The sequence below is a fragment of the Phocoena phocoena genome, chromosome 6 (genome assembly GCF_963924675.1).
Source record: "Phocoena phocoena chromosome 6, mPhoPho1.1, whole genome shotgun sequence".
Lineage (NCBI taxonomy): Eukaryota > Metazoa > Chordata > Mammalia > Artiodactyla > Phocoenidae > Phocoena > Phocoena phocoena.
Window position 1 is genome coordinate 109,692,850 of NC_089224.1, and position 27,919 is coordinate 109,720,768.

The window sequence follows — 27,919 nt, forward strand, 5'->3', positions numbered from 1 at the left end:
GTCCCTAAGCTTTTGTTTGTGGCCGTGTGCTCCCGTGTGGGTGCCCAGCCAGGGGCCCTGCCTGCTTCACCCCCAGCGGGGCTCAGCCTGTGCCCTGTGCCACCCTCACCCTGCAGTGCCTCCACGCATCACTCTGCCACCCAGCCTGCCGGGCCCCGTGATGCTCCACACCCCGGTTCGGCTGACCTGTAACGCCACGGGAGCCCCCAGCCCCATGCTGATGTGGCTGAAGGATGGAAACCCTGTGTCCACTGCAGGGACCTCTGGCCTCCAGGTCAGTAGGGGTGGGTGGCCCTGACTCGCCTCCCGGGTGCCTCAGTAGGTGCTGGGAGCAGAGGTCAGGGCCTGGGAGTGCCGCGGGGAGAGGGAAACAGTGATGGCCCAGGATGGTCAACTGGAGGGAGGAAGGGGAGATGCTGAACGGAGTCTAGAGCCAGGTGGTCTCCAGAAACATAATGCACACCACCAAGGTGAACCGAATATGTAATTTAAAAATTTCTAGTAGCTGCATTAGGAGGAATAAAAAGAAACAGGTGAAACCAATTTTAATAATGCATTTTAAGGAATTCCCTGGTGGTCCAGTGGCTAGGACTCCTTGCTTCCACTGCAGGGGGCACGGGTTCGATCCCTGGTCGGGGAACTAAGATCCCAAAAGCCTCACAGTGTGGCATAAATAAATAAGTAAAAATGTCCTCTGGCTACTTTATTTATTTGTAAATAAATAAAAAGTGAATATTAAAAAACAACTGCTGTATAAAAAATACATTTTAGTTCACCCAGTGTATCCAAAAAGTATCATTGCATCACGTGATCAGTATAAGAAACCATTAACCAGACATTTTTGTACAAACTCTTTGAAATCAGTCATGCGTCTTACACTTGGGGACCAGCCCTATCTCAAGGGCTCCCTAGCCATAGCCCCACTCCAGGGGACTCTTTCCCAGGACAGATGTTATTCCCCACCAGCCAGCAGAGGTCCTGGGGTCTGGGTAGAGCTCGGGGTTCCTCTGCATTGTGGCGGGCCCCGGGGGTCTGGGACAAGCTGCCCGCTGTGCCTGCTAGCAGGGCCTGACCTCACGTGGACTTCCTTCTGGGCCACAGGTCTTCCCTGGAGGCCGGGTCCTCACGCTGGCCAGTGCCCGGGCTTCCGACTCCGGCAGCTACTCCTGCGTCGCCGTGAATGCGGTGGGCGAGGACCGCCGGGACATCATCCTGCATGTCCACGGTGAGTGTCAGGCCCTGGACTTTGCCGGGTGCAGGCCGGCGGCTCAAGAAGGTGGGGCTGGGGCATCCCCGGGGGTTGGATGTGGGAGGTCTGGCCTGGGACTGTGTCTGCCTTCATGTAGGGGTCAGTTGGACCCCCAGAGCCCTCTCCTAGAGTGTGAACTCCCCTATTGTGGACAGGTGGGCGGGTGGGCCCTTTCCTCAGTGGTAACATCTGGAACAACTAAAGCACAAAATCATATTCAGACTATTGATGTTGCCATAATGCCCATCCTATTCAGGTTTGGGGGCCTCCTCTAAAGATCATCAAGGGGACGAGAGGGCTGCAGCTCAGGGGGTGGGCCCTCATCTTGATGGTGGCTTCCCATCCCTGGTGGTTGCTCCTGGCTGCTGAGACAGCCCCTGCCCCGCCCCCTCCCGCAGTGCCCCCAAGCATCCTTGGAGAAGAGCTGAATGTGTCCGTCGTGGCCAACGAGTCAGTGGCCCTGGAGTGCCAGAGCCACGCTGTGCCCCCTCCCGTGCTGAGCTGGCGGAAGGACGGCCACCCCCTGGAGCCCCGGCCTGGCATCCGCCTCTCCGCAGACAAGGCCTTGCTGGAGGTGTGCGGCCTCCCAGGCCACCAAGGGGGCCCCCACTGTGAGCAGAGCTGAGCCCTGAACGGGGCGGGCTGAGGTGCCCCCGTGAGCATCAGTTCAGCTCACTGTGACCTGCAGGCCCCTCCAGTCCCAGGACCCATCAGAGCTGCTTCCAGCCAAACAGGGATGGAGAGCGAAGCCCCAGGACTGAGCCCTCAGTGGCGGGGTGGGGGGGCACTTTCCTCAGGACCCCCATGAGTTTTTCACTCCTTGTTCGAAAGCCTCCTTGCCTTTGGGCATTTAAGGCCCTTCATCTGACCCGGCAAGGCAGGGATTAATTAGGGTCAGGGACTCTGGAGTCACAGCCTGGATTTAAAGTTTAGCTCCACCTCCTCCGGACTACTGCGCCGTTGGGTGGTCGTGTTCTGACCACCCTGGCCTCTGCTCTCTCACCTGTGAGCACCTGTTGCCTTTCTTCTGGGGTGCCTGGGAGAGTCCTAGAGAATGCCTGTGAGGCCCCACCTGCCCCAGAGCACAGCCCGTCCATGTCAGCTGCGGGAGGGACGTACCTCTCCAAGGCGCGGGGAGAACCCTCCACTCCAGCCTGTTCCTCTCTCTCCCACCCCTCTACATCTTGTGATGTGATCATCCCCAACTCTGAGCCCCTTTCTTTGGTTTCCTCTGCCTGGAATACCGCTCCCTCCTTCCCTTCATTCTGCAAAGCCACAGCCTAGCTCCCTCACCCCCCTAGGTCAGGATCTGACCCCTGAGGACAGGGTCCCCTCCGCCTCCTCCTTGGAACAGGACTGGGCTGTGGATGTGAAGTGGGGTGAGGCTGGCAGGGCCACCATTTGTGCCCGGTCCATGTCAGGCCACCAAGGCCCTGGCTTCCAGAAACTTCCTGGTACAAGAGGCGCAGCAGGTGCTACCACTGCTCCGTGGTTCCGGGTGGGAGGGGGGACTCAGCAACGTAAAGTGACATGCCCAAGGTCACACAGTCTGTCCGGGCGTAATCCCATCTGTGCCGCCCCCGCTGATGGGTTGTTTTTGCTCTCGGCCAGGTGGACAGAGCCGGGGTGGTGGACGCAGGCCGCTATACCTGCGAGGCGCGGAATCAGGCAGGCTGCTCGGAGAAACACTACAACCTAAATGTCTGGGGTGAGGTTCTCCTGGGCTGGGCTGGGGTCCCTCCCCCTGCCCCTGTGAGGGCTGGCTCTCAAGCCCTGGGGTTGGGGCTGCCTTGAGTGGGCTCTAGGATACAGCCCTCCTCCACCCCACCCTCTCCCCCACGGGGTCCCTTTCTTATCCCAGCCCACAACTTCCTGCCCACCTCACCTCCTCTCTTTCACTCAGTCCCTCCAGTGTTCCCCTCACCAGAGCCTCGCACCCTGACTGTGACCGAGGGGCACCCTGCCAGGCTGTCCTGCGAATGTTGGGGCGTCCCCTTCCCCAAGATCTCCTGGAGGAAGGACGGTAGGATGGCTGACCTCGCCCAGCCCTACCCTCATTGCCCCACCCAAGGAGGCTGCTCCCTGCCCTCGCTGGGTGCCCCTATTCTAGCTGAGTTGGAGGTGGGTGGTCTTACAGCCCTAGGGGGTGTGGGTGCTGGTTACAGAAGGCCCTGCAGCCCCTCCTCAGCCAATGAGAGCTGGATTGATCCTCAGGCCTCACTTCAGATGTCTCTTCTTCCAGGAAGCCCTCCCTGACCTCCACCCCAGTCTAGGCCTCCTTGATGCCACCCCTGTATGTTAGCTCATCATATTACCCACCTTAGTCCTTCAATGTCTGCTCCTCCGTGAGCCTGTGAGCCCTGGGAGGCACTGTCTGGGAATTCAGCAGTGGCTAAGACAGTGCCCGGTACAAAACAGGTGCTCAATAAATATTTGGAATTCATTCATTTAACCAGTATTTGTTGAGAGCCTCTCGTGCCAGGCCCCATTCTAGGTGCTGGACGTACGGCAGTGGATTGAGGCAGTCAGATAATAAATGAGAAGTTAGTATAGGCCTACCTCTTTATTGTACTTTGCTTTACTGAGTTTCGCAGATGTCATGTTTTTTATAAATTGAAGGTTTATGGCAACCCTGCCTCCAGCAAGTCTATCGGTACCATTTTCCCAACATTTTCCAGCATTTGCTCACTTTGGGTCTCTGTCACATTTTGATAATTCTCCCAATATTTATGACTTTTTCATTATTATAATTATGTTTGTTATGGTGGTCTGTGATCAGTGATCTTTGATATTACTATTGAAAAAAGAGTATGGCTCGCTGAAGGCTCAGATGCATTTTAAAGTATTTTTCATTAAGTTATGTACGTTGTGTTTTTAAACATAATAATGCACACTTAATAGACCAAACGTGATTTTTATATGCACTGGGAAACCAAAAAATCACGTGACTCGCTTTATTTCGATATATGCCTTTTGCATTTGTCTGGAACTGAACCTATGATGTCTCTGAGGTATGCCTGTAAATGACTTAATACCTGACATGATAAGTGCTATGGAGAGAAATAAAAGCCAGGAAAGGGGAGAAGTCGTGATGGGGGAGGGAGGTGGGATTTGCAATTTTAAGTTGGGTGGCCAGGGACATTTGACCAAGCAGATGTGGAGAAGGTGAGGGATGGGCATGAGGATATTGTAGGGAAAAGCATTCCAGGCAGAGGTGATGGCAGGTGCAAAGGCCCTGGGGCAGGGATGAACCAAGCATGTTTGAAGAACAGCAAAGAGGCCAGTGGGGCTGGAGCAGATTCAGCAAGGGGACGGTACCAGGCGATGGTCACCTGTGCGATGGGGGTGGATCAAAGGCTGTAAGGATCTCAACTTTAACCTTGAGTGACATGGGGCTTCTGGAGGGGTCTGGTTTGTACCCTAGATGGTTCCTACCAGCATGATGAGAATAGAGCATTGGGAGCAAGGGTGGGAGCAGAGTGGCCAGTGAGGGGGCTCCTGCAGGGACTCTGGGCAAGAGATGCTGGCACTTGGACTAGGTGTGTATCCATGAGGTGTTGGGATGGGGCCATAGTCTCGATGCATTTCAAAGGTGGTGCTGGCCGGATTTTCTGACAGCTGGGATAGGGGGCTAAGAAGAAGGAGGGGTCGGGGATGACTTTTGGCCTGGTAGTCAGGAGAGTGATTCTGCCATCACCCAGATGGAGAGGCTGCAAGGGCAGGTCTGGGAAGAGAGGTCTGGACTAAGAATAAATCCCAAAGTGACAAGACAAGTCGAGATCACCAGGGGAGAGAGCGTGGACAGAGAATAGAATGTAAGAGCAAGGGAGAACGTCATGTGGCCACCTAGTCTCCTCCCCCTGCCGGAACACATGCTGATGGATGGCCAGAGCCCAGAGAGCCGCTCTGCTGTGAACAGGTGCAGGATGTTGGAAGTTAGTGTTTAATCCAGTGCCCCTTGGTTTACAAAATCCTTCCCTGCATCGGGGTCTCCTTGCTGCCAGGTGTGCCAGCTACTTGGTCTCCCTCCCCCATCTGTGTAGCTAGATGGATGGGTCATTCATTCGATAGCCTTCACTGAGCGCTATTATATGCCAGGCCCCAGAGAACCTCTAAGGATCCCAGGGGGAAAGTGAGGCAGGGTCTGCCATCCAGGACAGCCCACGCCAGGGCAGGATTCGGACGTGCCACCTGCAGGCTTATCTGTGTTGGGGAGAGGCTCAGTGTTATGGGAGCTCAGAGTGGGTTCCGGGATCAGATTTGGTGCTCAAGGAAGGCTTCCTGGTGGAGGTGACATCTAAGTGGGCACCTGACGCATGAGCAGGAGCTGGCCAGGATGGATGAGAGGACAAGTGTTCGAGGTGGAAGGACCAAGGACCAGGGGCTTCTTTCTCATGCATCCAGGTCAGCCTCTGCCCATGGACGGGGCCGGCCTTGGGCAGGTGTCAGCTGTGGGGCGGCTGCTGTATCTAGCACAGGCCCAGCCGGCCCAGGAGGGAACGTACACCTGTGAGTGCAGCAACGTGGCCGGAAATAGCAGCCAGGACCAGCAGCTGGAGGTGCTTGGTGAGTCAGGCTGGGATGACCTGAACCAGGCGGAAGGGGCCAGATGGGGCCCAAAGGGCGGGCAGCCAGGTGCCCTGGCAGGGCAGACCTCACCCCAAAACCCAAGCAAAGACAAAACAGGGCTGATGAGAGCACTGTCCTGTTACCCCTTAGCTCTCTGGCCTTTCAACTGCCCCCTACCCCCAGCCAGCTTCTTACAGCTCCTGACCTCAGCGTGAGAGAGGGGGCAGCGTGATCCCAAGAAGCCCCCAATGGTCCAGAGGGGGGAAAAAACACAGCTTGGAACAGTTGGAAACTAAAGAAATGTAAAATTGATATGAAGTTCCTATATGTGATGGAAACGTAAGTCTCCATCTACTTGTCCTGCTGGGATGAAATTAAATATCTCAACCTTGTAAAAATCATTCTAGAAAATAAAACGAAAAAAATGCTGTTCAGCGTCTTGGGGAGAACCCCACCTGTGGAATAATCCCTCACCCTCGGCCAGTCCTAACAGCTGTTTAAGTTCCGGGAAGCCTCTGGTTTCTAAGGAAGAAAACCTCTCACAAATCTTCAGGGCTGTTCTGTGAGCTCGTTATCCGAACGGCAGGCCTTCCTGTGAGTCACAGGGTGTGGCAGAGGGAGCCATGGGGTACTTTTCTGACCCCATTATAGAGATGCAAAGTGGAGGCCCAGAGAGGCGAGGTCACCTGGCTGAGGTCACCTGGCTGAGGTCACCTGGCTAAGGTCACACAGCCAGCGAGGGACATGGAAGAACACAGGCCAAATGGAGGCGAGCCCAGAGCCTGGCATGTGGCGCGTGTTTGGTGCCCGGCGGCCCACCTTCCCTGACGTGCTTTCTCCCCATGCCAGTTCCCCCTCAGATCTCGGGCCCCCGGGAGCCCCACACACAGGTGTCCGTGGTCCAGGACGAGGAGGCCACTCTGGAATGCAACGCCACAGGGAAACCCCCGCCCAGGGTGACGTGGGAGCGGGACGGCGAGCCAGTGGGGGCCGAGCCTGGCCTGCGGCTGCAGAGCCAGGGTCAGAGGCTGCACGTGGAGCGGGCTCGGGCTGTCCACGCCGGGCGCTACAGCTGCATGGCTGAGAACGTGGCCGGGAGGGCCGAGAGGAGGTTTTCGCTCTCTGTGCTGGGTGAGGACCTGCGGCCTGCTGGAGGAGGGCAGGAAGGGGACCAGACTGGAGAAGGCAAGGCTGCTTCCGTCCCCAAGCTGTGCTCCTGGGGCCACCCCCTTGTTCTGCCAGGAGTCGGACCCCTCTGGGTAGGGCTCCTGTTGGAAGAAGCTGCAAGCACTGCTTTCAAAATCAGGATTGGTTCCAAATGGCCCTCGTTTCCCTCCCTCCTGTCTCCCGTGTTTGCGGTTCCCCTCCTCTGTTCCGGGCATTCTTTATCCTGCATGACTCGTATGTGATGGGGGAATTCGGGGGTCCCCGAGAGATCAGGAAGATGCTGGCCACTGTCCTGGGAAGTCAGGGCAGCTTCCTGTAGGAGGTGACCTTTTAGCTGAAATGCAAAGGCTGAGTAGGGGTTCGTCGGGAGCCGGGGTGAGAGGAAGAGTGCCAGGCATAGGGAACAGACTCTGCAGAGGGCTGGGGCACGTTCACGGGGGCTAGAAGAGCCTTGCGATTCCAATCTCTTACTGAGCTCCTACTGCATGCCTCAGGGTGGAGGCAGGGAGTGGAGAGAGACAAGGAGGGAGAGGTAGGCAGGGGTCCTTTAGGGAGGACCCTCTCATGTCCATCGTTGCTGGGATCCCCAGCCTCGCCCACCTATCCCTGCCTGATAGGGTGTGGCTTCCTTTCTGAATGGAACTCTGCTCTGTGGATTTAGGGACCCATCTGGTGTTCCCCTTTGCTCTAACTCCCGTCTAGTTTGCTCAGTCTTTGCTCTGTGCCAGGCTCTGTGCTAAGCGCTCTACACATGTCCTTGTCGAATTCTCCTGGCATTCCAACGAGAGGTCGGGGAAACTGGGGCCCAAGCCTGTTACCAAAGCCCAGCCCGTGGCCATCACTCACGCCCTTCAGTGGGAGCAGCTCTGATCTTGTCGCTTCTGCTCTCAGGCTTCCCTGACTGGGGGGTGGGGGTCCTCGGTGAGGGCATTGGTGGGGAGACAAGCAGGAGCGTACAGCCCCCGTCTGCATCCTGAATGTGGCTTCTTCTCTGTGTCTAGTGCCCCCAGAGCTCATTGGAGACTTGGACCCACTGACCAATGTCACGGCTGCCTTGCACAGCCCCTTGACGCTGCGCTGTCAAGCCACAGGCATCCCACCTCCAGGGGTCCTCTGGTTCCGAGGGGAGGAACCCATCAGCCCTGGGGAGGACACCTACCTCTTGGCAGGTAAGGTGCCAGTCAGGGGAATATCTGGTTATCGGGTCTGGCCCTCTACCTTTGTCCATCACACGCCTGTGACCTCTGATCCTGCACTGCCAGGCTTGGTTGGGATAACCGTTTTAGCTGTTGGTCCCCTGAGAGTGCACCCAAAAACACTGGTCAGGTGAGGTGCTCCAGGGAAAAAAAATCAGATTTAAATAAGTTTGGAAAAGGCTTCCTGTTCTGCTCTCCTGGAGACTCACAGTGACCATCTCTATAGTCAAGGTTCTGATAAGTCCTGCGGAAAAAAATTCTCACGGCACCTATGAAACATAGCATGGAACGGTAACAAACTTTGGGAAATGCTGATCTAAGCACTTTCTCCTTTGAATATTCATCTTCCTCACAGAGTTGGTTTGTGATGGTTCTTGCTGGAATACAAATGGGGAAACTGAGGCCCAAGAGGCAATATCCCATCAGAATCTTTCAGGGACTTCCAGGCCCCCTGAAGCTCAGCCTCAATGACCCGTCAGTTGTTCCATGAAGCCAAAGCTGGGATGGTAAATAAATTTCCCCTTGTGCACCACTTCTGAGCACTTGGTGGGGGCCGCCAGATTCAGTGTGATGATATGAATTCAGAGACTGCATCTGGGCCCAGCAGAAAGGAGAGTGGCGATCAATTAGTGATGTCTGCCCTGGGTGCAAGAACAGCAGTGATGATGTGTATCTGCCTTCCTTGGGCTGGTCTTAGGAGATCCTTGCATTCCTCTGAGAGGAGCTGGTTCACCTCTGAGAGGTCCTTGGGAGAAGGTGGCCTTTTACCAGGTCCATCAGAGTCGAATGAGGGTTCTGATCGGAGCCAGGACTACATAAACCATTGCTGTCCTTTTAGCCCCAGCCAACCCACAGAAGAGAGGGTAGCCAGGTGACAGATCCTTCTTACTAGAACAGGGTCCTCAAGTTTACCCTGGTGTAGGTCTAATGTCCAGGGGGCTCCATCTATCTGTTTACCCTCCTGGGCCTCAGTTTACCCGTCTGAGGAATGGAACGTTGTGGGAGGCAGACACCTATACCTCTAAATATAATGCCTGGCATGCTCCTCTTCCTGGCGGGCAGCCTGGGCTCAGCTTGGGACAGAAGGCTTCTCATAGCTGTGCTTGGAGCCCACTCCCCCCCTCCCCAGGTGGCTGGATGCTGAAGATGACCCGGGCCCAGGAGCGAGACAGAGGCCTCTACTCGTGCCTGGCAAGCAACGAGGCTGGGGAGGTGCGGAGGAACTTCAGCGTGGAGGTCCTGGGTATGTCACCGCCCCATTCTCGTGGGCACCCACCAATCCTTTCCCTTCGGCCTGGGAGCTTCTGGAGGTGGGGTCTGGCACCGGCAGGAGGGAGAAGCCAAGCCTTGTTTTCTTTGCCTCATCAGCAGCCTCTTCTCTGAGGCCGCCATAGAACTTTCCAGAAACAGCTGGAACTAACCCCAGATGAAAGGGGGAAAAGATTTTCAATACCACCCAACTGCCTTCCTCTGATCAGGGCCTTCTCCCAGAGGCACTGGTACTTCGCTCGGCCAGCTGCCGAGGGTTAGGGTTGGGGTTTATTAAACTCACAGCCCCATGGAGGCAGGCGTGAGGGGATGGGGAAATGGAAGAGAGGTGCCATGGGCTCTTAGCTTCCTGCTCCGTGGTTGTTCAGCATGGTCAGTTAGTGTCTGTCTTCCCTGCTTCTCCCAGTTCCTCCCGGTATCGAGAACGAGGACCTGGAGGAGGCAATCAAGGTTCCCGAGGGGCAGACGGCTCACCTGACGTGCAATGTCACGGGTAAGGGACACATGCAGTGAACTGGAAGAAGGGTGAGAGGCAGCTCCGAGAAGGACGGGGACCCCGGAGATCCGGGCTGCCTGCCCCCAGCCCTACTGCTCCCCACGGAGGGTCTCTCACCATCTTGGCCTTTGCACTCTCTGTGCCTCTGCCCCAAACACTCTTCCCTACTCATCTGACTACAGAGCTCAGCTTCCAAGACCCTCCACAAGGAGTCCTTGGCTGACCCTTTGGGCCCATGGGCTCCTACAGGTCCCGGTACGCCCCTATCCCAGCACTGACCACACTGGACCATAGTGGCCTTGTGATACCTGGGTACCCCAGCCAAGCTCTGAGCTCCTTGAGGACCAAGGGCCGCCTTGTCACCATGGTTCCCCCATTGCCCAGCAGAGTAGGCTCCCATTAATGCTTGTGGGCTGGGAGAGATGGATGAATGCATGCATGGATGGATGGATGGATGGATGGATGGAAGGGAAAACTTGCCTTTCTGTCCTGCCTGTCTGTACCAAGCCATTCCTGCCCACAACCTGGGTAAGGAAAAGGCAATCAAACCACATAGGAAAGGGCCCAGGCCAGGCTTGGTGGCTGCTTCTGTGTCTTGCCCTGTTACATGGGCCTCTGGACTAAGGTGGAGAATGGATGTCCCCTGCCCCATCTTGGAGCAGCCTCTGGCCTCTTGTTTGAAGCATTTCACTTGCCTCTCCCCTCTGCATACAGGCCACCCACAGCCCAAGGTCACATGGTTCAAAGACGGCAGGCCCCTGGCTGGCGGAGATGCCCACCGCGTCTCTCCAGATGGAGCCCTCCTGCAGGTCCTCCAGGCCAACCTGTCTAGTGCAGGCCACTACTCCTGTATTGCGGCCAACGCCATAGGAGAGAAGACCAAACATTTCCAGCTTAGCGTGCTGGGTAAGTGCTAGGCATCTTCTGGCCGCCATCGGTGCCGGCAGGCTGGTACCAAGGTGACCAGCTCCTTACAGACAGCTTCCCACAAAGCACTTTACTATTTTTTCTTCCACGTCAGCAACAACAATAATAACAGCCCTATTGGCTGAACATCTCCCATGGGCCAGGCATTTGGACAGGCCTGATTAGTTGAATCTTTTCAACAACCCTAGGAGGTGGGAGATGTGCTTGTCCCCATGTCAACAATGAAGCCCTGAGGCTTAGAGAGGTGACAAGACTCCAGGCCCCAGGGTCGGGGCTCACACCCAGGCAGGCAGTCTCCCAAGGGCCGTCAGCATGACCTGTCTCGTTAGGAGAAACAGGGGTCTAGAAGTTGAGAGGAGCACAGATCTGTTTCTTAAAATGCTGTTGGTAAAAGGGAGGGTCCCCAGCGAGAGCTGAAAGAGAAAATTTGGAGACCAATGAAAGCAGAGCTATTCTACCCAGCAGGGAGTAAAACTCCATCCCCACCTCTGCTCAGAGAGTGGTAACAGTTGGAACCACAAACAGAATTGAGAAGGCTCTGGTTAAATGAGTAGATTCTGGATGTTAAGAGACTATTGGGGAAAGTGAGGCACAACTGACCAGCATCCCCTATGGTATTGCTGAGTGATGGAGAGCCTGGGCTCTGGGTCACCCAGGCCTGAGTTCAAGCGTGGCCACATGGTGCGTGCTTCCTCTGAGCTTCAGTTTCCCCTCTGTGCGATGCAAGTAGCAAAAGCACCTAAGCCAAGCACCAGGGTCTGAGGCTTTTCTGGATCCTTGGGCCCAGGGTGGGGGATCCCCGTTCACGAGCACACTCCCTGCCCCACCGCAGTGATTCCCACCATCCTGGGAGTGAGCGAGGACAGTGCTGACGAGGAGGTGACCGTGACCATCAACAACCCCGTCTCCCTGATCTGCGAGGCGCTGGCCTTTCCCTCCCCCACCGTCACCTGGATGAAGGATGGGGCCCCGTTTGAGGGCTTGAACAACGTCCAGCTGCTCCCAGGTGATGCCCTCGGGGTGGAGAGGAGGGAGACAGGGGGCAGGTGACGCGTCATCGGGCTGGGTCAGAGGAAGGGAGCCTAAGTGAATGCCTGGGGGTGACCCGCTGCCCCCCGCCCCCCAAGCAGGCACCCATGGGCTGCAGATCCTGAATGCCCAGAAGGAAGACGCGGGCCAGTACACCTGCGTGGTCACCAATGAGCTTGGCGAGGCCATGAAGAACTACCACGTGGAAGTCCTCAGTGAGTCAGGGACCCTCCAGGGCACCAGTCGAGTGCCCTCTGATGGTCACTGGCCAGCCAGGGCCGGCTCAGTCATTTTAGGGCCGAGGACCTAGGAGGAGGGAACCAGTGAGCCAGGACTTGGGCCACGTGGACGCCCAGAGCCACACCAGTCCTGGCTTCCTTCTGCCACTCACACTGTGGTACAACCAGAGACCCCACAACTTGAGACCTGAGAGAGCTCCCAGAGGTCACCCCAGGAATCCCCCCACCTCAGACCTGACCTGTCCTGTAACCATCTCTCCCCAGGAGCGGGTGGGTTTCCAGAGTCCCTCCACTCTCAGAGAGCCAACACCCCCTTTCTGGGACAGACCCGGGGCCAGGGGGAGCGCAGGGTCTCAGCACCTCTTCTGCGGGCCTGCTCCTCAGACTGCTTTGTGGTTTTCAGTTCCCCCTTCCATCTCCAAAGATGACCCCTCCGGGGAGGTCGTCGTGAAGGAAGTGAAGTCCAAGGTCAATAGTACCTTGACCCTGGAGTGCGAGTGCTGGGCCACGCCCCCACCCACCATCAGCTGGTACAAAGACGGACGGGTGAGCCCGGGACACCCTGGCGGCCTCAGGCTCTCAGTCTGGTCCCCCTCGTCTGCTTGGAAGCTTCCAGAAAAGGCAGTCAAGGCATCAGGCCCCAGAGCTGGCCTGGGCCCCACCCCACCCTTTGTATTTTAATAAGAAATTCAATTCTTTATAGGAAACAAGTCTCACGAACATTAAACCCTATATTCACCCCCTGAATTCTCTTCTAATTTTTAAGTTGTATGGATTTGGTGTTACAAAATTGTCGGGGTGTTCTTATCGCTTTATGTTGTATTCCAAAAATTGTGTGAAAATAGAAGTACGCTCGTCCGGGGGCTTTCTGTCCCTCATTTCTGATGTCTGTTTCCCCTCTTTCCACCCTCAGCCTGTGACCCCCAACCAGCGTGTCCACATCCTTGGTGAAGGACAGCTACTCCAGATCCAGCCCACGCAGGTCTCGGATTCTGGGCGATACGTGTGCATGGCCACCAATGTGGTTGGCGAGGATGACCAGGACTTCAACGTGCTCATCCAGGGTGTGTAGGGCCACAGGGAGGGGTGGGGCGTGGGCCAGTAGGACTGGGAGGCCGCATAGCTGGGGTTGGAGAGTGTCAGTGCTTCTGGGGTGGCCTGGTGGGAGGGCTCTGTTCTTATCGCTGCCTGCATGTCTGGCCCCCAAGCCCCTGGCCTGGGCTCTTTCATGAACTGACCTTGTGACAAGGACATCGTTGCCCCCCAGGCCTCGGTTTTACCTTTGTAAAATGTGGGTGATCAAATCAGGTGACCTTGAGGGCCTGCCCAGTTCAAAAAGCCGGTGATGAGGGGCCTCTGTGCTCCAAGGCATACACTCTGGCTAACGCTTAGAATCTGGCATTCTCCTCTGAGAAGTATCAGCGTGTCACAAGACTGAGTCCACTAGACACGAGCTCCAGAGAGAGGAAACTTATCCTAGTGCCCAGCATAGTAGTTGCTCAGTAAACACTGGTTGAAGCAGTGAGTGAATTTAAAAACTGCCTTGGGGCTTCCCTCGTGGCGCAGGGGTTGAGAGTCCGCCTGCCGATTCAGGGGACGCAGGTTCGTGCCCCGGTCCGGGAAGATCCCACATGCCACGGAGCGGCTGGGCCCGTGAGCCATGGCCGCTGAGCCTGCGCGTCCGGAGCCTGTGCTCCGCAACGGGAGAGGCCACAACAGTGAGAGGCCCTCATACCGCAAAACAAACAAACAAACAAACAAACAAACAACAACAACAAAAAACTGCCTTGACTGAAGGATTTGGCTCAAACGGTGGAATTTCTGTGCCTGGGGGGGCGCTGGGACGGGAATCTCTTTGAGCAGTTCATCCCCGTCCCTCAGCTGTGGGTCCTAATGGCTTTGTCCCTCACTCCCCAGTACCCCCCATGTTCCAGAAGGTGGGAGATGCCGGTGCAGCCTTTGAGACCCTGTCCCGGGAGGAAGAGGCCCGGGGTGGGGTGACGGAATACCGGGAGATCGTGGAGAACAACCCCGCCTACCTGTACTGTGACACCAACGCGGTCCCACCCCCGGAGCTCACCTGGTACAGGGAAGACCAGCCCCTCTCGGCCACAGATGGGGTGTCTGTTCTGCAAGGTAGGCCAGGGCTGCAGAGAGAAGCAGGGCATTTGCAGGCAGGCACCAGGGTCACACCCACATCAGAGCTGGTCTCTGCCTTTCTGTAAGTCCTTGAGCTCTCCTGTGTGCTGCTTGCTGTGTGACCCCGGGCAGGGCACGTGACCACTCTGGACCTTAGCTGCCTTTTGTAAACCGGGGCTAGAAGTTCTTTACCGGTTTGAAGGCTAGAATGGGGTCCCTTTCTGCCTCTGGTTTTTAGAACAGAGGTTCTCATCTCGGCCGTGCCCACCTCTGGGCTTCAACATCTGTAATGTCCTGGCCCCTTTCTCTGGAGGTGTGGCTGGTTCCTTTATTAAGACCTTGTGACCCCAAATGCTGAAGAATCTCTCCCTGGGCTCTGATGACCACCCAGTGTCCAAGCTCATGGCTTATGTGACCTTTTAAATTTCTTCTTACAACTTTAAATATTTCTTTAAGGTTATTTAATTTTTGCGAACAACTGCTTTATTTCAGAATAGTTTTTTGTGGATGACTTTGAATTAAAAGGCTCCGGGGATGGGACTTAGAAATGCCTGGCTTCCCTAGGGTGGCCCACAACTGGGAGGTATTCGAGACACAGAGCCCGGATGGGGTCCTGCCGGGTCCTGCCGGGTCCTGCCAGGTCCTGCCTGGTCCTGCCAGCAGAGGGGGATGACGTGGGCTGCAGGATGAACAGGGTCATTCCAGGGTTTGTACTTTGGTACTTGCAGAAGAAGGTTGCCCCTTGGAGATCTGGGAGAGGCAGTGCTTACGGAAAGCTCGATTGACCTTTAACCTGGCACTGCCCTCTGACCTAGGGATGCAGTGAGCTCAGTCACGTGCTGATTGGCCTCTGACCCTGGCCACTGACCCCTAATCCTGGGTACACAGTGGTCACAGTCACAGCTGACTTTAATTCTGGCCCTGATCGCAGATTAACCTCATGTATCGAGTGACCCCTCCCCCAGCTATGGCCACTGCCTCCCCAAATCCCGGGTACTGTCTCCTGGCTCCGCGCGTAATGAGCCCCTGGTTCTAACCCTGCTCACAGCCCACCACATTCTGCGTCAGAGATCCCCCAACCCAGAGTCCTGAGCACATAGCGACCCTAGCCCAGCTTCCACCAGAGACCAGCTCTAGTTCCACAGATGCCAGGCTCTGGCCCTGGCTGGCTCTTGTACACAGAGGGTCCCAGGTGATGCCCCCCAATTGCCCCCACGCCCAACCACCGCCGCCTCCTGAGAGCCTCTGCCGACATTTGCCAAGCTCTCTGCCCCTTCCCTCTGCCTTCAGTGAGGAGCTGGGCTCAGCACTGCTGGGCACTCTTTTTTGGGAGCCTCAGTTTTTCCATCTGTAAGATGGGAGTAGTAACAGCACACGGAGTCAGAGGCCAGGGAAATGCACAGCCCAGGGCCTGGCACAGAGTAAACCGCTACTGCGCTTTATTTGATCCCCTTGGCCCGTGACCTGAGCAGAACAGGCGATTCTCTGCGTTTCACAGATGAGGCGGGGGAGCGGAAGTGGCCGGGGGGGAAGTGATGTGTCCCAGGTCCCCTCCAGGGAGAAGAGCGGGTTTCCTTGCCCTGGCTCAGGCCTCTGTCCCCACGTCCCCGCAGGAGGCCGGGTCCTGCAGATCCCCCTGGTACGTGCGGAAGATGCCGGGAGGTACTCTTGCAAGGCCTCCAACGAGGTGGGCGCGGACTGGCTGCACTACGAGCTGCTGGTGTTGAGTGAGTGGCTCGGCCTGGGGGCGGGCGGGCACGGCGTGGTCTCATGTCTACAGGTCCCATGAGGGGCCCCCTCCCGAAGGGGGTCCGAGTAGAGAGCATGTTCAGTCCTATTGTACTCAGAGGTTGGTGAGGTAGGGGTTACGAGCTTGGGCTCTAAAACCAGACAGGACTGGATTCAAATTGCCAAGTGAGCGGCTTCCCAGCTGTGTGACCTTGAGCGAATCACAGCCCTCTCTGTGCCCCAGATTCCTTAGCTGCGGCAGGGCCTGGGAGCGCTTGGCGGGCAGGGTTCGAGGAGCCCCAGCCAGTGCCCGGCACCAAGTGGCGTTCTTGCCTCGACGCCCGCCCCGCCAGGGACCTTTCCCAGGGAGGCTGCCCACTCTTCACCCTCTTCTCCCCCCACCCAGCCCCACCTGTGATCCTGGGTGCCACAGAGGAGCTGGTGGAGGAGGTGACTGTCAACGCCAGCAGCACCACCAGCCTGCAGTGCCCGGCCCTGGGCAACCCTGTGCCCACCATCTCGTGGCTCCAGAACGGGCTGCCTTTCTCCCCAAGCCCGTGGCTGCAGGTCCTGGAGGACGGGCAAGTGTTGCAGGTCAGGGCGACCCCCTGCTCGGGCTGAAGGCAGCGGCTGCTGTGACTCAGTGCTGCTTGTCTGAGGACCGATGCGCTGACCACTCTCTGTGCCAAATGGGGCTCTTTGCCTGAAACCACGTTGGAGCCCCTGGGATTTAATTCAGCCCACCAGATAATCGTATGTGAGCAACCTTGCTGGGCTACGCATGGCACCTGGAAAGGACGCACAGGCGTGCCTCACTTGGAGCCCAGCACAGCACAGGGCAGCCTTCCTCGGGAATGCCATTGGATGCTTACAGAGCTGTGCCCAGCACCTGGGACCTCAGGCAGCTCCTCGGCCACCCAGTGTCCAGACACAGCCCCACGGCACCCCTGGAGTCCAACACAGCACACAGCACCCTCCTCGGGGCTGGGGGAGGGGACCGTTGTCACCATCTAGTTTGCTACAGGGAATCATCCATCAGCTTCGCATCCCCCCAGATGTCACAGAAAGCCCTAGATGGCTGTGGGGTGAGCCCCTAAGCATTGCTCCATGTAGGCAGAGGTGGTCTTCCTGGTCCCTGCCGTGCCTGGAATGGGTGGGAGGAACCCTCACACTAGTTCCCGGTGGGACCCAGAGCCATCCGGCCGGTGGCATGCGCCCACAGGTGTCCACGGCAGAGGTGGCTGACGCTGCCAGCTACATGTGTGTGGCCGAGAACCCGGCGGGCTCCGCGGAGAAGCTCTTCACCCTCAGGGTGCAAGGTGAGCTGGGCTGAGCAGGAAACCTCCTGGGTTCCCCAGCTGAGGAGGGGCTGGTGCTCTGGGTCTGCCCCACGCACTCTGAGGACTCACCGTGCGGGCAGACACAGCGCCTTGGTCCTTCCGGTGTCCTGGGCTCTGGGCCAGTGCCAGCCGTACCCCAGGAGCGCATCTGGGGGACCCTGATCGCTAGATAATTTTAAGCAGCTTCGGAGGCTGCCAGAAGAATGGATCTTCTGAGGCCTTACAGCACCATGATTGCGCATTTACTGTGTACCTGGCGTGGGGCTGAGTACTTTCCCCGGACTCATAGCTGAGAGGTTAGCCCAATTTTAGGGCTGTGGAAACAGACTCAGAGATGTCACCCAGTGGGGGTCTCCCCGCCCTGGAGTCGGCCCTCTCCACCTCTGCATTCTTGTGACACATATACATCTCAGTGGCCATGAGCTCTGCCTCCAGATGTGGGGCAGCTGTGGCCTCAGGGGCGGAGGGATGATGGTGTTACTCAAGGTCTAGGACTCAAACCTGAATTGATATTCTGGCTCTGCCACTGAGTAGCTGAGTGACCTTGGAAAAGTGACTCTCCCTCTCTGATCTCTAAGCCCCCGTGTTCGCATCTGTAAGATGGTTATGACAGATAGGAGCTGCTGCACGGTGAGGTTTGAAGCTCCAGGAGCTAGTGAAGGCCCTGTGTCTCACTCTGTGGCTGTCCGCTCCCTGCTGGTACGCGTTGTCATGTGTCTTTCTTTATCCTGGTGGCCGCGGGGACAGTCCCACCACGAATCGCGGGTCTGAACTTGGAGCAGGTCACCGCCATCCTCAACAGCAGTGTCTCCTTCCCATGCGAGGTCCACGCTCACCCGAGCCCTGAAGTCACGTGGTACAAGGACAGCCGGGCCCTCTCCATGGGAGAAGAAGTCTTCCTCCTGCCTGGTGAGTAAACTGAGGCTGGGGACCCAGCTCTGAGGCTCTGTGGGAAAGCAGAGCTGCCTCCCCAAACCTGGGACGGGACTGGATGTCGGGGAGGGCTTTAGGACTGTGGGTATGGGGGCTGGGGCCTGTTCTCTGGTGCCAGGGGCTATCTCCCCCACCCCTGGCAGGCACCCACACGCTGCAGCTGGCTCGGGCACAGCCCTCGGACTCTGGAATGTACATGTGTGAGGCCCTCAATGCCGCCGGCCGGGACCAAAAGCTGGTGCAACTTAGCGTACTGGGTATGTCCTGCCTGTCCCCCCACCTGCATGGTCCCCTACTCCTTCAGTCAGCCCTCACACCCTCAGACAGCACAGCCAGGAGAGGGACAGCCGGCCCTGGGGGACCCTGGGATGCCCTGTGCCCTCTGCTGCAGTGGTATCTGGGGGGCATGGTGGTTAAGATCCTAGTTTTTAGCGTTTGGACATGCTTGGGTTTGAAACTCAGCTGTGCACTTATTTGCTCTGTGACCTTGGGCAAGTCACTTCCCCTCCCTGAGCCTTGGGTCTCTCATCTGTAAGGTGATGGTCGGTATAAGTGTAAGATGGTGGTATGTGAGCCCTTAGCCCAGTGCCTGGTGCCCCGTGAGCTGTGAAGCTGAGGAGGGGACAGCAGGATAACAGCCAGAGCTGGCCCAGGAAGGGCCCTTCCCAAGCCTGATGGATCACGAAGTTCTCCGCATGGCACCTTTTGGAGGGCTTCTGGTCTTCAGAATCCTCTTGGGGAAAAGCTGGCCCAAGATGTCATGAGCCAGCACTCCCTGGAGGGTTCCTTCAAGCCCTGGGGCAGGTTCATTCATTTGTGCCTGTTCACCTACTGTGCGCCCGGCACCGTGCCAGGTCTTGTGGGCTCACAGCTGGGGTGGGAGCTTCTACACTGGTTTGCTGAAGGGACATGGGCCTGTGGACCCCCATGGAGGGCCCTAACCTAGCTGGGGCCTGCCCTGTGTAGGAAAGAGCCTAGGAGGGTTGTCATAGCATCTCCCCCGACTGGGAGGCTGAACCCAGAGAGGGCAAGAGGCTTTTCCCAGTCACCCAGCAGGCCCTTGGCATGCTGGCCTGGCTTCTCTTCTTCCAGCTCCCTGGGTCTGTGCCATCCCCTGCGGCGGGGTCTACCGCGTGACCTTGTCTCTCCATAGGCTGTTAGCCTGCGGCTGGGGCCAGGGAGGACACGGGGAAGGCCACGACCCTCACTCAGCTCATCTCCTTCCCCAGTTCCCCCAACCTTCAGGCAGGCTTCCAGTGGCCCCCAGGGTGTGGTCCTGGTGAAGGCGGGGGACAAGGCCGTGCTGAGCTGCGAGACAGACTCACTTCCCGAGCCAGCCGTGACCTGGCACAAGGACGGGCAGCCCCTTGTCCTGGCACAGAGGACCCAAGCTCTGCTGGGTGGGCAGAGGCTGGAGATCCAGGACACCCAGGTGAGATGTCTGGTGGTGCGGGCAGCCGTGGGAAGCCCTGGGAATGTCGCCTCCTGGTCCTGGGGAGCCGAGGGTGGGCGTGGGGAGCAGCTGGGTGGCAAGATGGGGGGGCTGCTGCCTCCTTGGCCTGCAGGACCCCAATCCAAGGTGATTAGCAGCGTCCGGGGTGGGAGACGTGGGAAGAGCACGGGGCCCCAGATCCGGCTCCACACTGACTCACAGAATCACTTGGAGCAGATCCGCCTGCCTGTTGCCCCAGAATCCAGAATCCTTTGCAGGCCCCTCTGGTTGTGACTCCCCGGGAGTCTGTTCCACCTGCCCCTGCCCCTCCCTGGGATGGATTAGACACTCACAAGTGTTCTTTGGATGAACATTTGCTGCTCCTCTGGAAACGCACCCGGGCTCCGTCTCCCGACTCAGCGCCATCCCCACAGTGAGGGAACCTTCTCCTCCAGGCTCCACTGACAGACATGCAGCCCCAGGGAAGGGTGGGATCTGGATGCTGTGCACTCACCTTCCATCGGCCCTCCTGCATCTTACGGCTCTTGGGAAAGGCCAGAGGGTCCCATCTCCCCTTTGGCTTCCCAGGCAGGACCAGCATATTTGGGGAGTCCCTGCTGTGGAAGGTTCTGGGACCTGGATGTTTTGGGGGGGCCGTAGGTACCCCCACCGCAGCCGCACACTGTCTTCACGTGTCCTCTCTGTCCCAGGTGTCGGATAAAGGTTTATACAGCTGTAGAGTCAACAACACAGCCGGGGAGGCCGTGCGGACCTTCCTCCTCACGGTCCAGGGTAAGCTGGGCACCAGGCTGCCAGCATCGCTGCGGTACCCCTAGCAGCACGGGGAGTTGCCAAGGATGGGAAGGGCCATAGCTGGAAAGGGAAGGTGTGGCTGAGTGTTTAGGGCACAAGATCTGGAATTGAAAAGACCAGGATCCGAATAGGACGCTGCCAATGACTTGCTCTGTGGGACTCAGTGGAGTGACTTTACCCCTTTGAGCCTTAGATTTATCTTCAGTGAAAGGAGCTAAAAGTAGTACCTGCCTGTGTGGCACACAGGAAGTGCTCCATCTGTGGTCTGCCATGACTGTGTCTAGAAAGTGCTGGGCACGGGGCCCGGCGTGGAAGCACTGGGACAGGAGCCCTAAGAGATCAGACCCTCGGAGTGCAGGGGCCATGTCACCCCCGCCTGAGCCCTGAGGTGCCTGCCCCAGCAGCCCAAGAATGGAACATAGATGGCATTTCATTGGGTGTAGCTCAAGCTGGGGATGAGGGAGAGCCTGTTGGAGCTGCCTAGGGAAGCAAGGGATGAAGGCTTGGCCAGGTTTTCTCAGGATCAGCTCTTGTGTCGGTTAGGGAATAGACTCAGCTGGGTAGCAAAAAGACCCCAAAACACAGTGCATCAAGTAAGAGAGACGTTTACCTCTGTCATCCAAAAGCCCAGAGGTGAGTGTCTAGGCTGGAGGGTAGATCTGTACCTACCAAGCGGTAATTTAGGGACCAGGATCCTTCCATCCTGTTGATCTCCCATCCCCTGGGGGTTGTCCCTGTCCATGTCGCATCCTGTCCCAGCCCACGAAGCAGAAATGAGCAGACGTAGAGGGCAAGCATTTTTATTTTAAGTGGGTGATGCAGAAGTTGCATCTGTCCCCCGTGCTCGTATCCCATGAGTGAGAACTTTGACAGCTGGCCACAGCAGGCTGCAGGGGAGACTGGGAAATGTAGTTTCTACCTGAGTGACCCCGTGCAAGATGGGATGGACAGCTTGGGGGGACACCAGCTGTCTGCCGCACATGCCAAACCCTGTAGCCTCTCCAAAAGGGGGACAGTGGATGGATTCAACCTTGAGCCATATTGAGTACCAGTGTTGAAAATTATTGACACCAGGTCTGCTGCTCAAAGCTCATAGCTTCTTCTCCTGGTGGCCACCTTAATGAACAGTGGGAAGGGAGGAATGTCTGGTCCTTGAGGGAGAAGATGTTTCATCCTGAGCACAGCTATCTCTTTTCCACTGGTAGTGGCCACCAGGGATGCATGACTTCATCCTGGCTGAGCAGGGGAGAGTGTTGGGATCAATTAGTGATGTCTGCCCTGGCATAGTCTAAGGTCTGCTGGTGCAATAGCCATATAATTTACCATCCTTGGGCTAAGTGGTCCCCGCCTGGGCTCTGTAGCCAGCTGCTGGTTGTATTTACATTTGCAAATAAAACAACTCATATTATCATCAATGGCAAGGCATAAAATGTCAACTCCTAACCACAGGGAAGGGCTTCTCGGGCATCCCTATCTGCCTGACAGGAAGGAAGTAGGAGGCAGGGTTTTAGGATTCTGGGAATCTGGCTTCTCTCCTGCAGTGCCCCCAACGTTTGAGAACCCCAAGACGGAGACCGTGAGTCAGGTGGCTGGAAGCCCCCTGGTCCTGAGCTGTGACGTGACTGCAGTCCCTGCACCTAGTGTTACTTGGCTGAAAGACAGAATGCCTGTTGGTGAGTGCATTAGTCCTTATCTTTTTGGTGCCAAGTAGTCCTTTATTTAATGAAATGGCAGTGAAAACAGAAGGGGTAGTTGGTTGTTAATGGTTCTTACTTGGCAAAATCAAAAGCTGGCAGTGCCCTGTTGGTCCCATCCCCCCCGATTTGTCTTTCAACCCTGTTGGCCTTGAAATCCCAACACTGAGGACCATTTGAGTGGGGGCTCAGTGGCTTCTTGTGTTTGTATCCAGAGTCAGCTCCCACGGGACAGAAATGCACAGTGGGTGCTGAGGGTCTAGCTGGCCCGACCCTGCGCCTGGCGTTGGCCCCAAAGCTGCTCCTTCTCCAGTAACTCAACTCCATTCGGCCCAGCTGTTGGTCACCCCCATCCAGGCCTTCAACCTTGCCCCGCTCTCTTCTCCTCCCCCGACCCACCCACCCATCGGTCAGTAGACACCTCGTCTTGTCAATGTAAATGCCTCTGGTGCCAGCACTGCTCTCCATCCATAGCCTTTCCCGTTCCAGCCACCACTGTCCACACCCCTGGGTGAGGGCAGCAGCCCCTACACTGGTCTCTCGGGTCTACTCCATGCCTCCAACGCAGGCTCCACCGGGGCAGAAGGGGTCACAAAGTGCAGCTCTGAGTGGGTCAGTTGTCTGTTGAAACTGAAAATCCTTTCGTGCCTGGAGTCCTCAGAACCAGAGCCCAGGAGGCCCTTCGGGGCTGGGGCCAGCCCCCCTCTCCCTGCCCTGCTGCGTGCTCCAGACAGACCCAGCTGCTCTTGACTCCTTGCATATGCCTATGTCTGTCTGTCTGTCTCTGTCTTTCTCTCTCTCAATAACAGCCTTATTGAGATGTAATTCACATACTCTACACTTTACCCAATGAAAGCATCTAAACCAATTCTTTTTTGTATGATCGCAGACCATCCCCACAATCGATTTTGGAACATTTTTTTTCCAACTGTATATTTTCTTTTTTAAAAAATTGAAGTCTAGTTGATTTACAGTGTTGTGTTAGTTTTTGGAGTACAGCAAAGTGATTCAGCTTTACATATATATGTTCTTTTTATATTCTTTTCTATAATGGCTTATCATAGGATATTGAACATAGTTCCCTGTGCTCTACAGTAGAACCTTGTTGTATCACCCCAAGGGAAATCCCTTACCCATCGCCTTCACTCCCAGCCGCCCCAGCCTTAGGCAGCCACTAACCTACTTTCTGTCTCTGTAGACTTGCCTGTTCTGGACAATTCATATAACACGTGGAATCATACAACACGTGACCTCTCGTGGCTGGCTTCTTCCACTTAGCATCGTGTCTTCAAGGTTCATGCATGTTGTAGTATGTGTCAGTTCTTCATTCCTTTTTTAAGTTAATTTTTTTCTTTCTTTTTTACGGCTGAACGTCCCACTGTGTGGATAGATCGTGTTCCGTTTATCCGTCCACCAGCTGATGGACATTTGTGTTGTTTCCACCTTTTGGCTGTGATGGATAGGGTGCTGTGAACGTTTGTGCACGAGTGTTTGTGTGGCGTTTGCTGCCCTTCCTCTGTGATATGTACCTGGGAGTGGAATTGCTGTGGACCCTGTTCTCTCTCGGCTCCAGCTCTTAGCACGTGCTGTCTCCTCCCTGAAATGCTCATCCCAGGCTCCCCGGACCACCTCCACTTTCACCTGCTGATTCAGACTCACCTTCAGGTCTCAGCTGAGACTCACCTCCTCCAGAAGCCTGGCCTGGTCTCTCCATGCTCCGTCAGGGTTTCACAGGGCTGGGCACACAGGATTGTACCTGTGTCGCTGTCTCTGATGTATTTTGAACTCCTTGAGGACAGAGACCATGTTTCACTCATCTTTGATTCCCGAGCTCTCTCGCTGTTGGACATGTAGTAGTTGCTCAATACATTTTGTGTTGAAAGACTGGCTGGACAGATGAGGATCTGGGGGAGGGCAGACCAGTCTGGACTGGTGCAGTTAGAGAAGGCTTTGGGGCAGAGGTGCTGCTGGAGAACACGAGGGGTAGGCATTCTAGGCTGGGGGAGGGGTGCAGCTTGAGCAGAGGCCCAGGGGAAGCCCCACACTGGACTCATGTTGGAGTCAGTGAGTGGCTGGTTCACCTTGATCGATGCGGGGAGGGAAAGGTTGGAAGGAGGGTGGGAGATGAGGGCTGATCCTGAGAGTCAACAGGAAGAAGAGCAAGTCCTGAACTCTAAAGGGAGTCGGGGGGGGGCACTTCCCTGACTGTCCAGTGGTTAAGACACCGAGCTCCCAATGCAGGAGGCACGGGTTCGATCCCTGGTCGGGGAGCTAGGATCCCGCCTGCCACACGGCATGGCCAGAAAAACAAATAAAAATAAAAAAAATAAAGGGAGTGGGGTCCCTTGGGAAGAAATGTCCCCAGTGAGGGAAGTAGGGAGGGTTTGGCTGTAAGGACCAGAGCAATCAAAGGAGTCCAGGCTGGGGAAGTCCGTGACGTAAATGGCTAGAGGCCCTGCCCACGTCTGGGCCTCGGTTTCCTTATGAGCATAAGAAAGGGGTGGGTGATTCAAGGGTTCCCAGGGTCTTTCCAGCCTTGAGTGTGGGGGTCAGGCTCCCTCTGAGGGAGTCACAAGACTTCTCTGTCTGGGCCCAGTGGTGGCAGCTGGGGCGGTGGGTCTGAGCAGGTGAAGTCCTGCCACACCCCTCCGTCCCACAGAAAGCAGTGTGGCACGTGGTGTGGTCTCCCGGGGGGGCCGCCTCCAGCTGAGTCACTTGCAGCCAGACCAGGCTGGCACCTACACGTGTGTGGCCGAGAATGCCCAGGCGGAGGCCCGCAAGGACTTCGTGGTGGCCGTGCTGGGTACGTCTGCACTCTGCGCCCACCGTGTCCCACCCCCATGCCAGCCCCAGCCACTGCCCCGGGCCTCACCACACCCATTCTGCCACAGTGGCCCCCCGGATCCGGAGCTCGGGCGCCACGCAGGAGCACAGCATCCTGGAGGGGCAGGGGCTGCGGCTCGACTGCGAGGCTGACGGGCAGCCACCACCCGACGTGGCCTGGCTGAAGGACGGTGGCCCGCTGGGCCAGGGCGCCGGCCCCCACCTCCGGTAAGACCCAGCCTGTGACATCCCCGCCCCAGGAGGCAAGCCTGCAGGCCCTCACGCACCTGCTCCCGGCTCTCCCTCCCTGGGGCAGGTTCTACCTGGAGGGCAGCTCCCTGGTGCTAAAGGGCCTGAGGGCCTCGGACTCGGGGGCCTACACCTGCGTGGCCCACAACGCGGCTGGTGAGGACGCCAGGCTGCACACCGTGAACGTGCTGGGTGAGCAGTTGAGGGGCGAGGAGAGCCAGGCCGCCCCACCGTCCCGGGGCGGCAGCAGCCTGGCTGCCGTGGGGCCTCCACTGGGGCACCTGGAGGGTGGTGCCAGGGCCCGGATACGGGAGCCCTGGTGAAGCCCCAGCCGTGCCCACTCTGTGAGCCAGGCCAGCCTGACCTGTCCGGGCCTCTGCCCCATCCTCAGACTAGGGGCACAACCGCGACAGCCCAGGGGCGCAGTGGGGGAGTCGGGATACAGGAGAGACCCACACCCCCAGGCAGCGGGCTTCATCCTCACCTGGGTTGGGCGCGGGCCTAAGACCCATGTGATGATTGCCACACGAAGGCTGCACGTGGCAGAAGTCGAGGTATCGGCGCCACCTCCTGGGACTTCCCTGAGAGGAGCCCACCTCCCCGCCCAGGCCCCCTCACTGCCCCCGTTTTTCCTCTCTGCCCACTCACCAGTGCCTCCCACCATCGAGCAGGGGGCAGAGGGCGCAGGGACCCTGGTGAGCAGGCCTGGGGAGCTGGTGACCATGGCGTGCCCTGTCCGGGGCTCCCCGCACATCCACGTGAGCTGGCTCAAGGATGGCCTGCCCCTTGCGCTCTCCCAGCGCACCCACCTCCACAGCTCGGGCCGCACCCTCAGGTAAGGGAGTGGCTCCCCTACCCGCCAGCCAGCGGATGGCAGGCCCCAGATACACTCTTTAGGCAGCTTGGGCTTAAAAGCACGTCTGAATGGTTTTTAGACTAAAAGTAACATAAACATACAGAGGTTTTTGATGGGGAGAGTGGGAGGACCCCACCCCCGAAAGGGAACTTCAGAGATGAAAGGGGCCTCTGCCCTCAGGCTTTCACAGCCCAGTGGGGGAGGTACAGATCCGGGTGATGACATCTGGTGGCACCTAACTCAGCCTGGTCCCAGGTAGAAGAAATCTGGGAAGGCTTCCTGGAAGAAAGTGCCTGAGCAACGTCTTCATGCATTCAGCAGCACTTAACGGAGTGCTTGCTGTTCCAGGTGCAGTTCCAGGTACTGGGATGGAGCAGTGAGCAAGACGAAGCCTTTGCTCCTGCAGCTTTGGGGAGGGAGGGGAATGGAAAATAAACAGATATAAAAGTGACATGTCACAAGGGATATGTGCTCAGAAGAATAAAGTAGGGTGAGGGGATGGGAGGTGGCAGTGGAGGGTGCTGTTTTAGGGTGGCCAGCAGTAGGCAGTCAGATGAGGTGACACTTGAGCAGAGATGGAAGGCGATGAGAAGGGGAGGTGAGTGGATTCCATGGCAGGAAGACTTCCATTCCTTCCAGGCGGGAAGAGCACGTTCGAAGGCCCTGCGGTGGGCGTGTGGCTGTGTGTTCTCGAAGCAGAGTTGGAGGGTCGGTTATGAAGGGGGCAGTCAGGTGACATAGGGCCTCGTAAGTCCTTCAGAAGACTTGGGCTTTCCTACGGAGAGAAGGGAAGCCCTGAGAGGGTTTTCAGCAGAGAAGTCTCATCACGATGTGACTTAAATTTTGTGTATGTGGTAAAATACCCATAATAGAAAATTTACCGTTTTAGCCATTTTTAAGTGCACAGTTCAGGGGCATTAAGTACACTCACATTGCTGTGCAACCATCACCCCCATCCGTCTCCAGGACGTTTTCATCTCCCCAAACTGAAACTCTGCCCCATTGAACACTAATTCCCCACCCCTTCCCCAGCCCCTGGCACCCAGCACTATACTTTCTGTCTGTGAACCTGCCTTATTCTGAGTACCTCAGATAAGTGGAATCACGCAATCGTTGTCCTTCTGTGACTGGTTCATTTCACGTAGCATCATGGTTTCATCCATGTTGTAGCGTGTGTCAAATTTTCCATCCTAATTTTTAAGGCTGAATAATATTGCCTGGTATGTGTAGAACACATTATCCATTCACCCATCGATGGACGCTTGGATTGCTTCCACATTTTGGCAGTTGTGAATAAGGCTGCTGTGAACACGGGAGTTGGCTTATCTGTTTGAGCTTCTACTTTAATTTCTTTGGGGTTGTGACTTAGGTTTTTAGACGATCCTTCTGGCTGCAGTGTGGACAGCAGACTGTAGGGCCAAGGGCAGAGTGGGAGGGCATTTTAGGGCTGCGGCCACAAGCCAGGTGAGACGTGGTGGGGCCTGGATCAGAGCCACGTGGTGGAGGTGCTCCAGCTGGCGGTGTTTGTGGAGAGACGGGGAGGGGTTGAGCAGGGCTCTGGGGTCTCTATCTGGGAACCCGGAAGGCTGAAGTCTGTTTTCTGAGATGGGTCCACAGTGGGAGGGGCAAGTTGAGGGGCGAGACCAGTGTTCTGTTCCAACCTGTTGGTTGGAGAGGTTCTTGGACATACAGGGAAGATGGAAACCAGGCATTTGATACTCCTGTCAGGAGTTTAGGAGGTAGATGTTTGGAGATTGTCAGTGAACAGGTG

At 56.9% G+C, this 27,919-nt stretch overlaps 1 protein-coding gene across 1 annotated transcript in view; it reads left to right on the forward strand.

Annotated features, from left to right (window-relative positions):
* The window catches only part of HMCN2 (hemicentin 2), a 150,384-nt gene that overhangs the window by 87,993 nt on the left and 34,472 nt on the right, over window positions 1-27,919 (forward strand). The window contains exons 39-66 of the mRNA XM_065879176.1: window positions 117-274; window positions 1,102-1,225; window positions 1,648-1,823; window positions 2,861-2,957; window positions 3,153-3,272; window positions 5,654-5,815; window positions 6,668-6,949; window positions 7,987-8,154; window positions 9,311-9,424; window positions 9,857-9,943; window positions 10,661-10,852; window positions 11,706-11,879; window positions 12,004-12,117; window positions 12,545-12,687; window positions 13,055-13,205; window positions 14,059-14,277; window positions 15,894-16,007; window positions 16,415-16,602; window positions 17,231-17,327; window positions 18,096-18,257; window positions 18,425-18,538; window positions 19,511-19,713; window positions 20,424-20,505; window positions 22,068-22,199; window positions 24,880-25,023; window positions 25,112-25,271; window positions 25,360-25,484; window positions 25,944-26,127. Of these exons, the coding sequence (XP_065735248.1) occupies window positions 117-274; window positions 1,102-1,225; window positions 1,648-1,823; window positions 2,861-2,957; window positions 3,153-3,272; window positions 5,654-5,815; window positions 6,668-6,949; window positions 7,987-8,154; window positions 9,311-9,424; window positions 9,857-9,943; window positions 10,661-10,852; window positions 11,706-11,879; window positions 12,004-12,117; window positions 12,545-12,687; window positions 13,055-13,205; window positions 14,059-14,277; window positions 15,894-16,007; window positions 16,415-16,602; window positions 17,231-17,327; window positions 18,096-18,257; window positions 18,425-18,538; window positions 19,511-19,713; window positions 20,424-20,505; window positions 22,068-22,199; window positions 24,880-25,023; window positions 25,112-25,271; window positions 25,360-25,484; window positions 25,944-26,127 (4,186 nt within the window). The remainder of the gene's footprint in view (window positions 1-116; window positions 275-1,101; window positions 1,226-1,647; window positions 1,824-2,860; window positions 2,958-3,152; window positions 3,273-5,653; window positions 5,816-6,667; window positions 6,950-7,986; window positions 8,155-9,310; window positions 9,425-9,856; window positions 9,944-10,660; window positions 10,853-11,705; window positions 11,880-12,003; window positions 12,118-12,544; window positions 12,688-13,054; window positions 13,206-14,058; window positions 14,278-15,893; window positions 16,008-16,414; window positions 16,603-17,230; window positions 17,328-18,095; window positions 18,258-18,424; window positions 18,539-19,510; window positions 19,714-20,423; window positions 20,506-22,067; window positions 22,200-24,879; window positions 25,024-25,111; window positions 25,272-25,359; window positions 25,485-25,943; window positions 26,128-27,919) is intronic.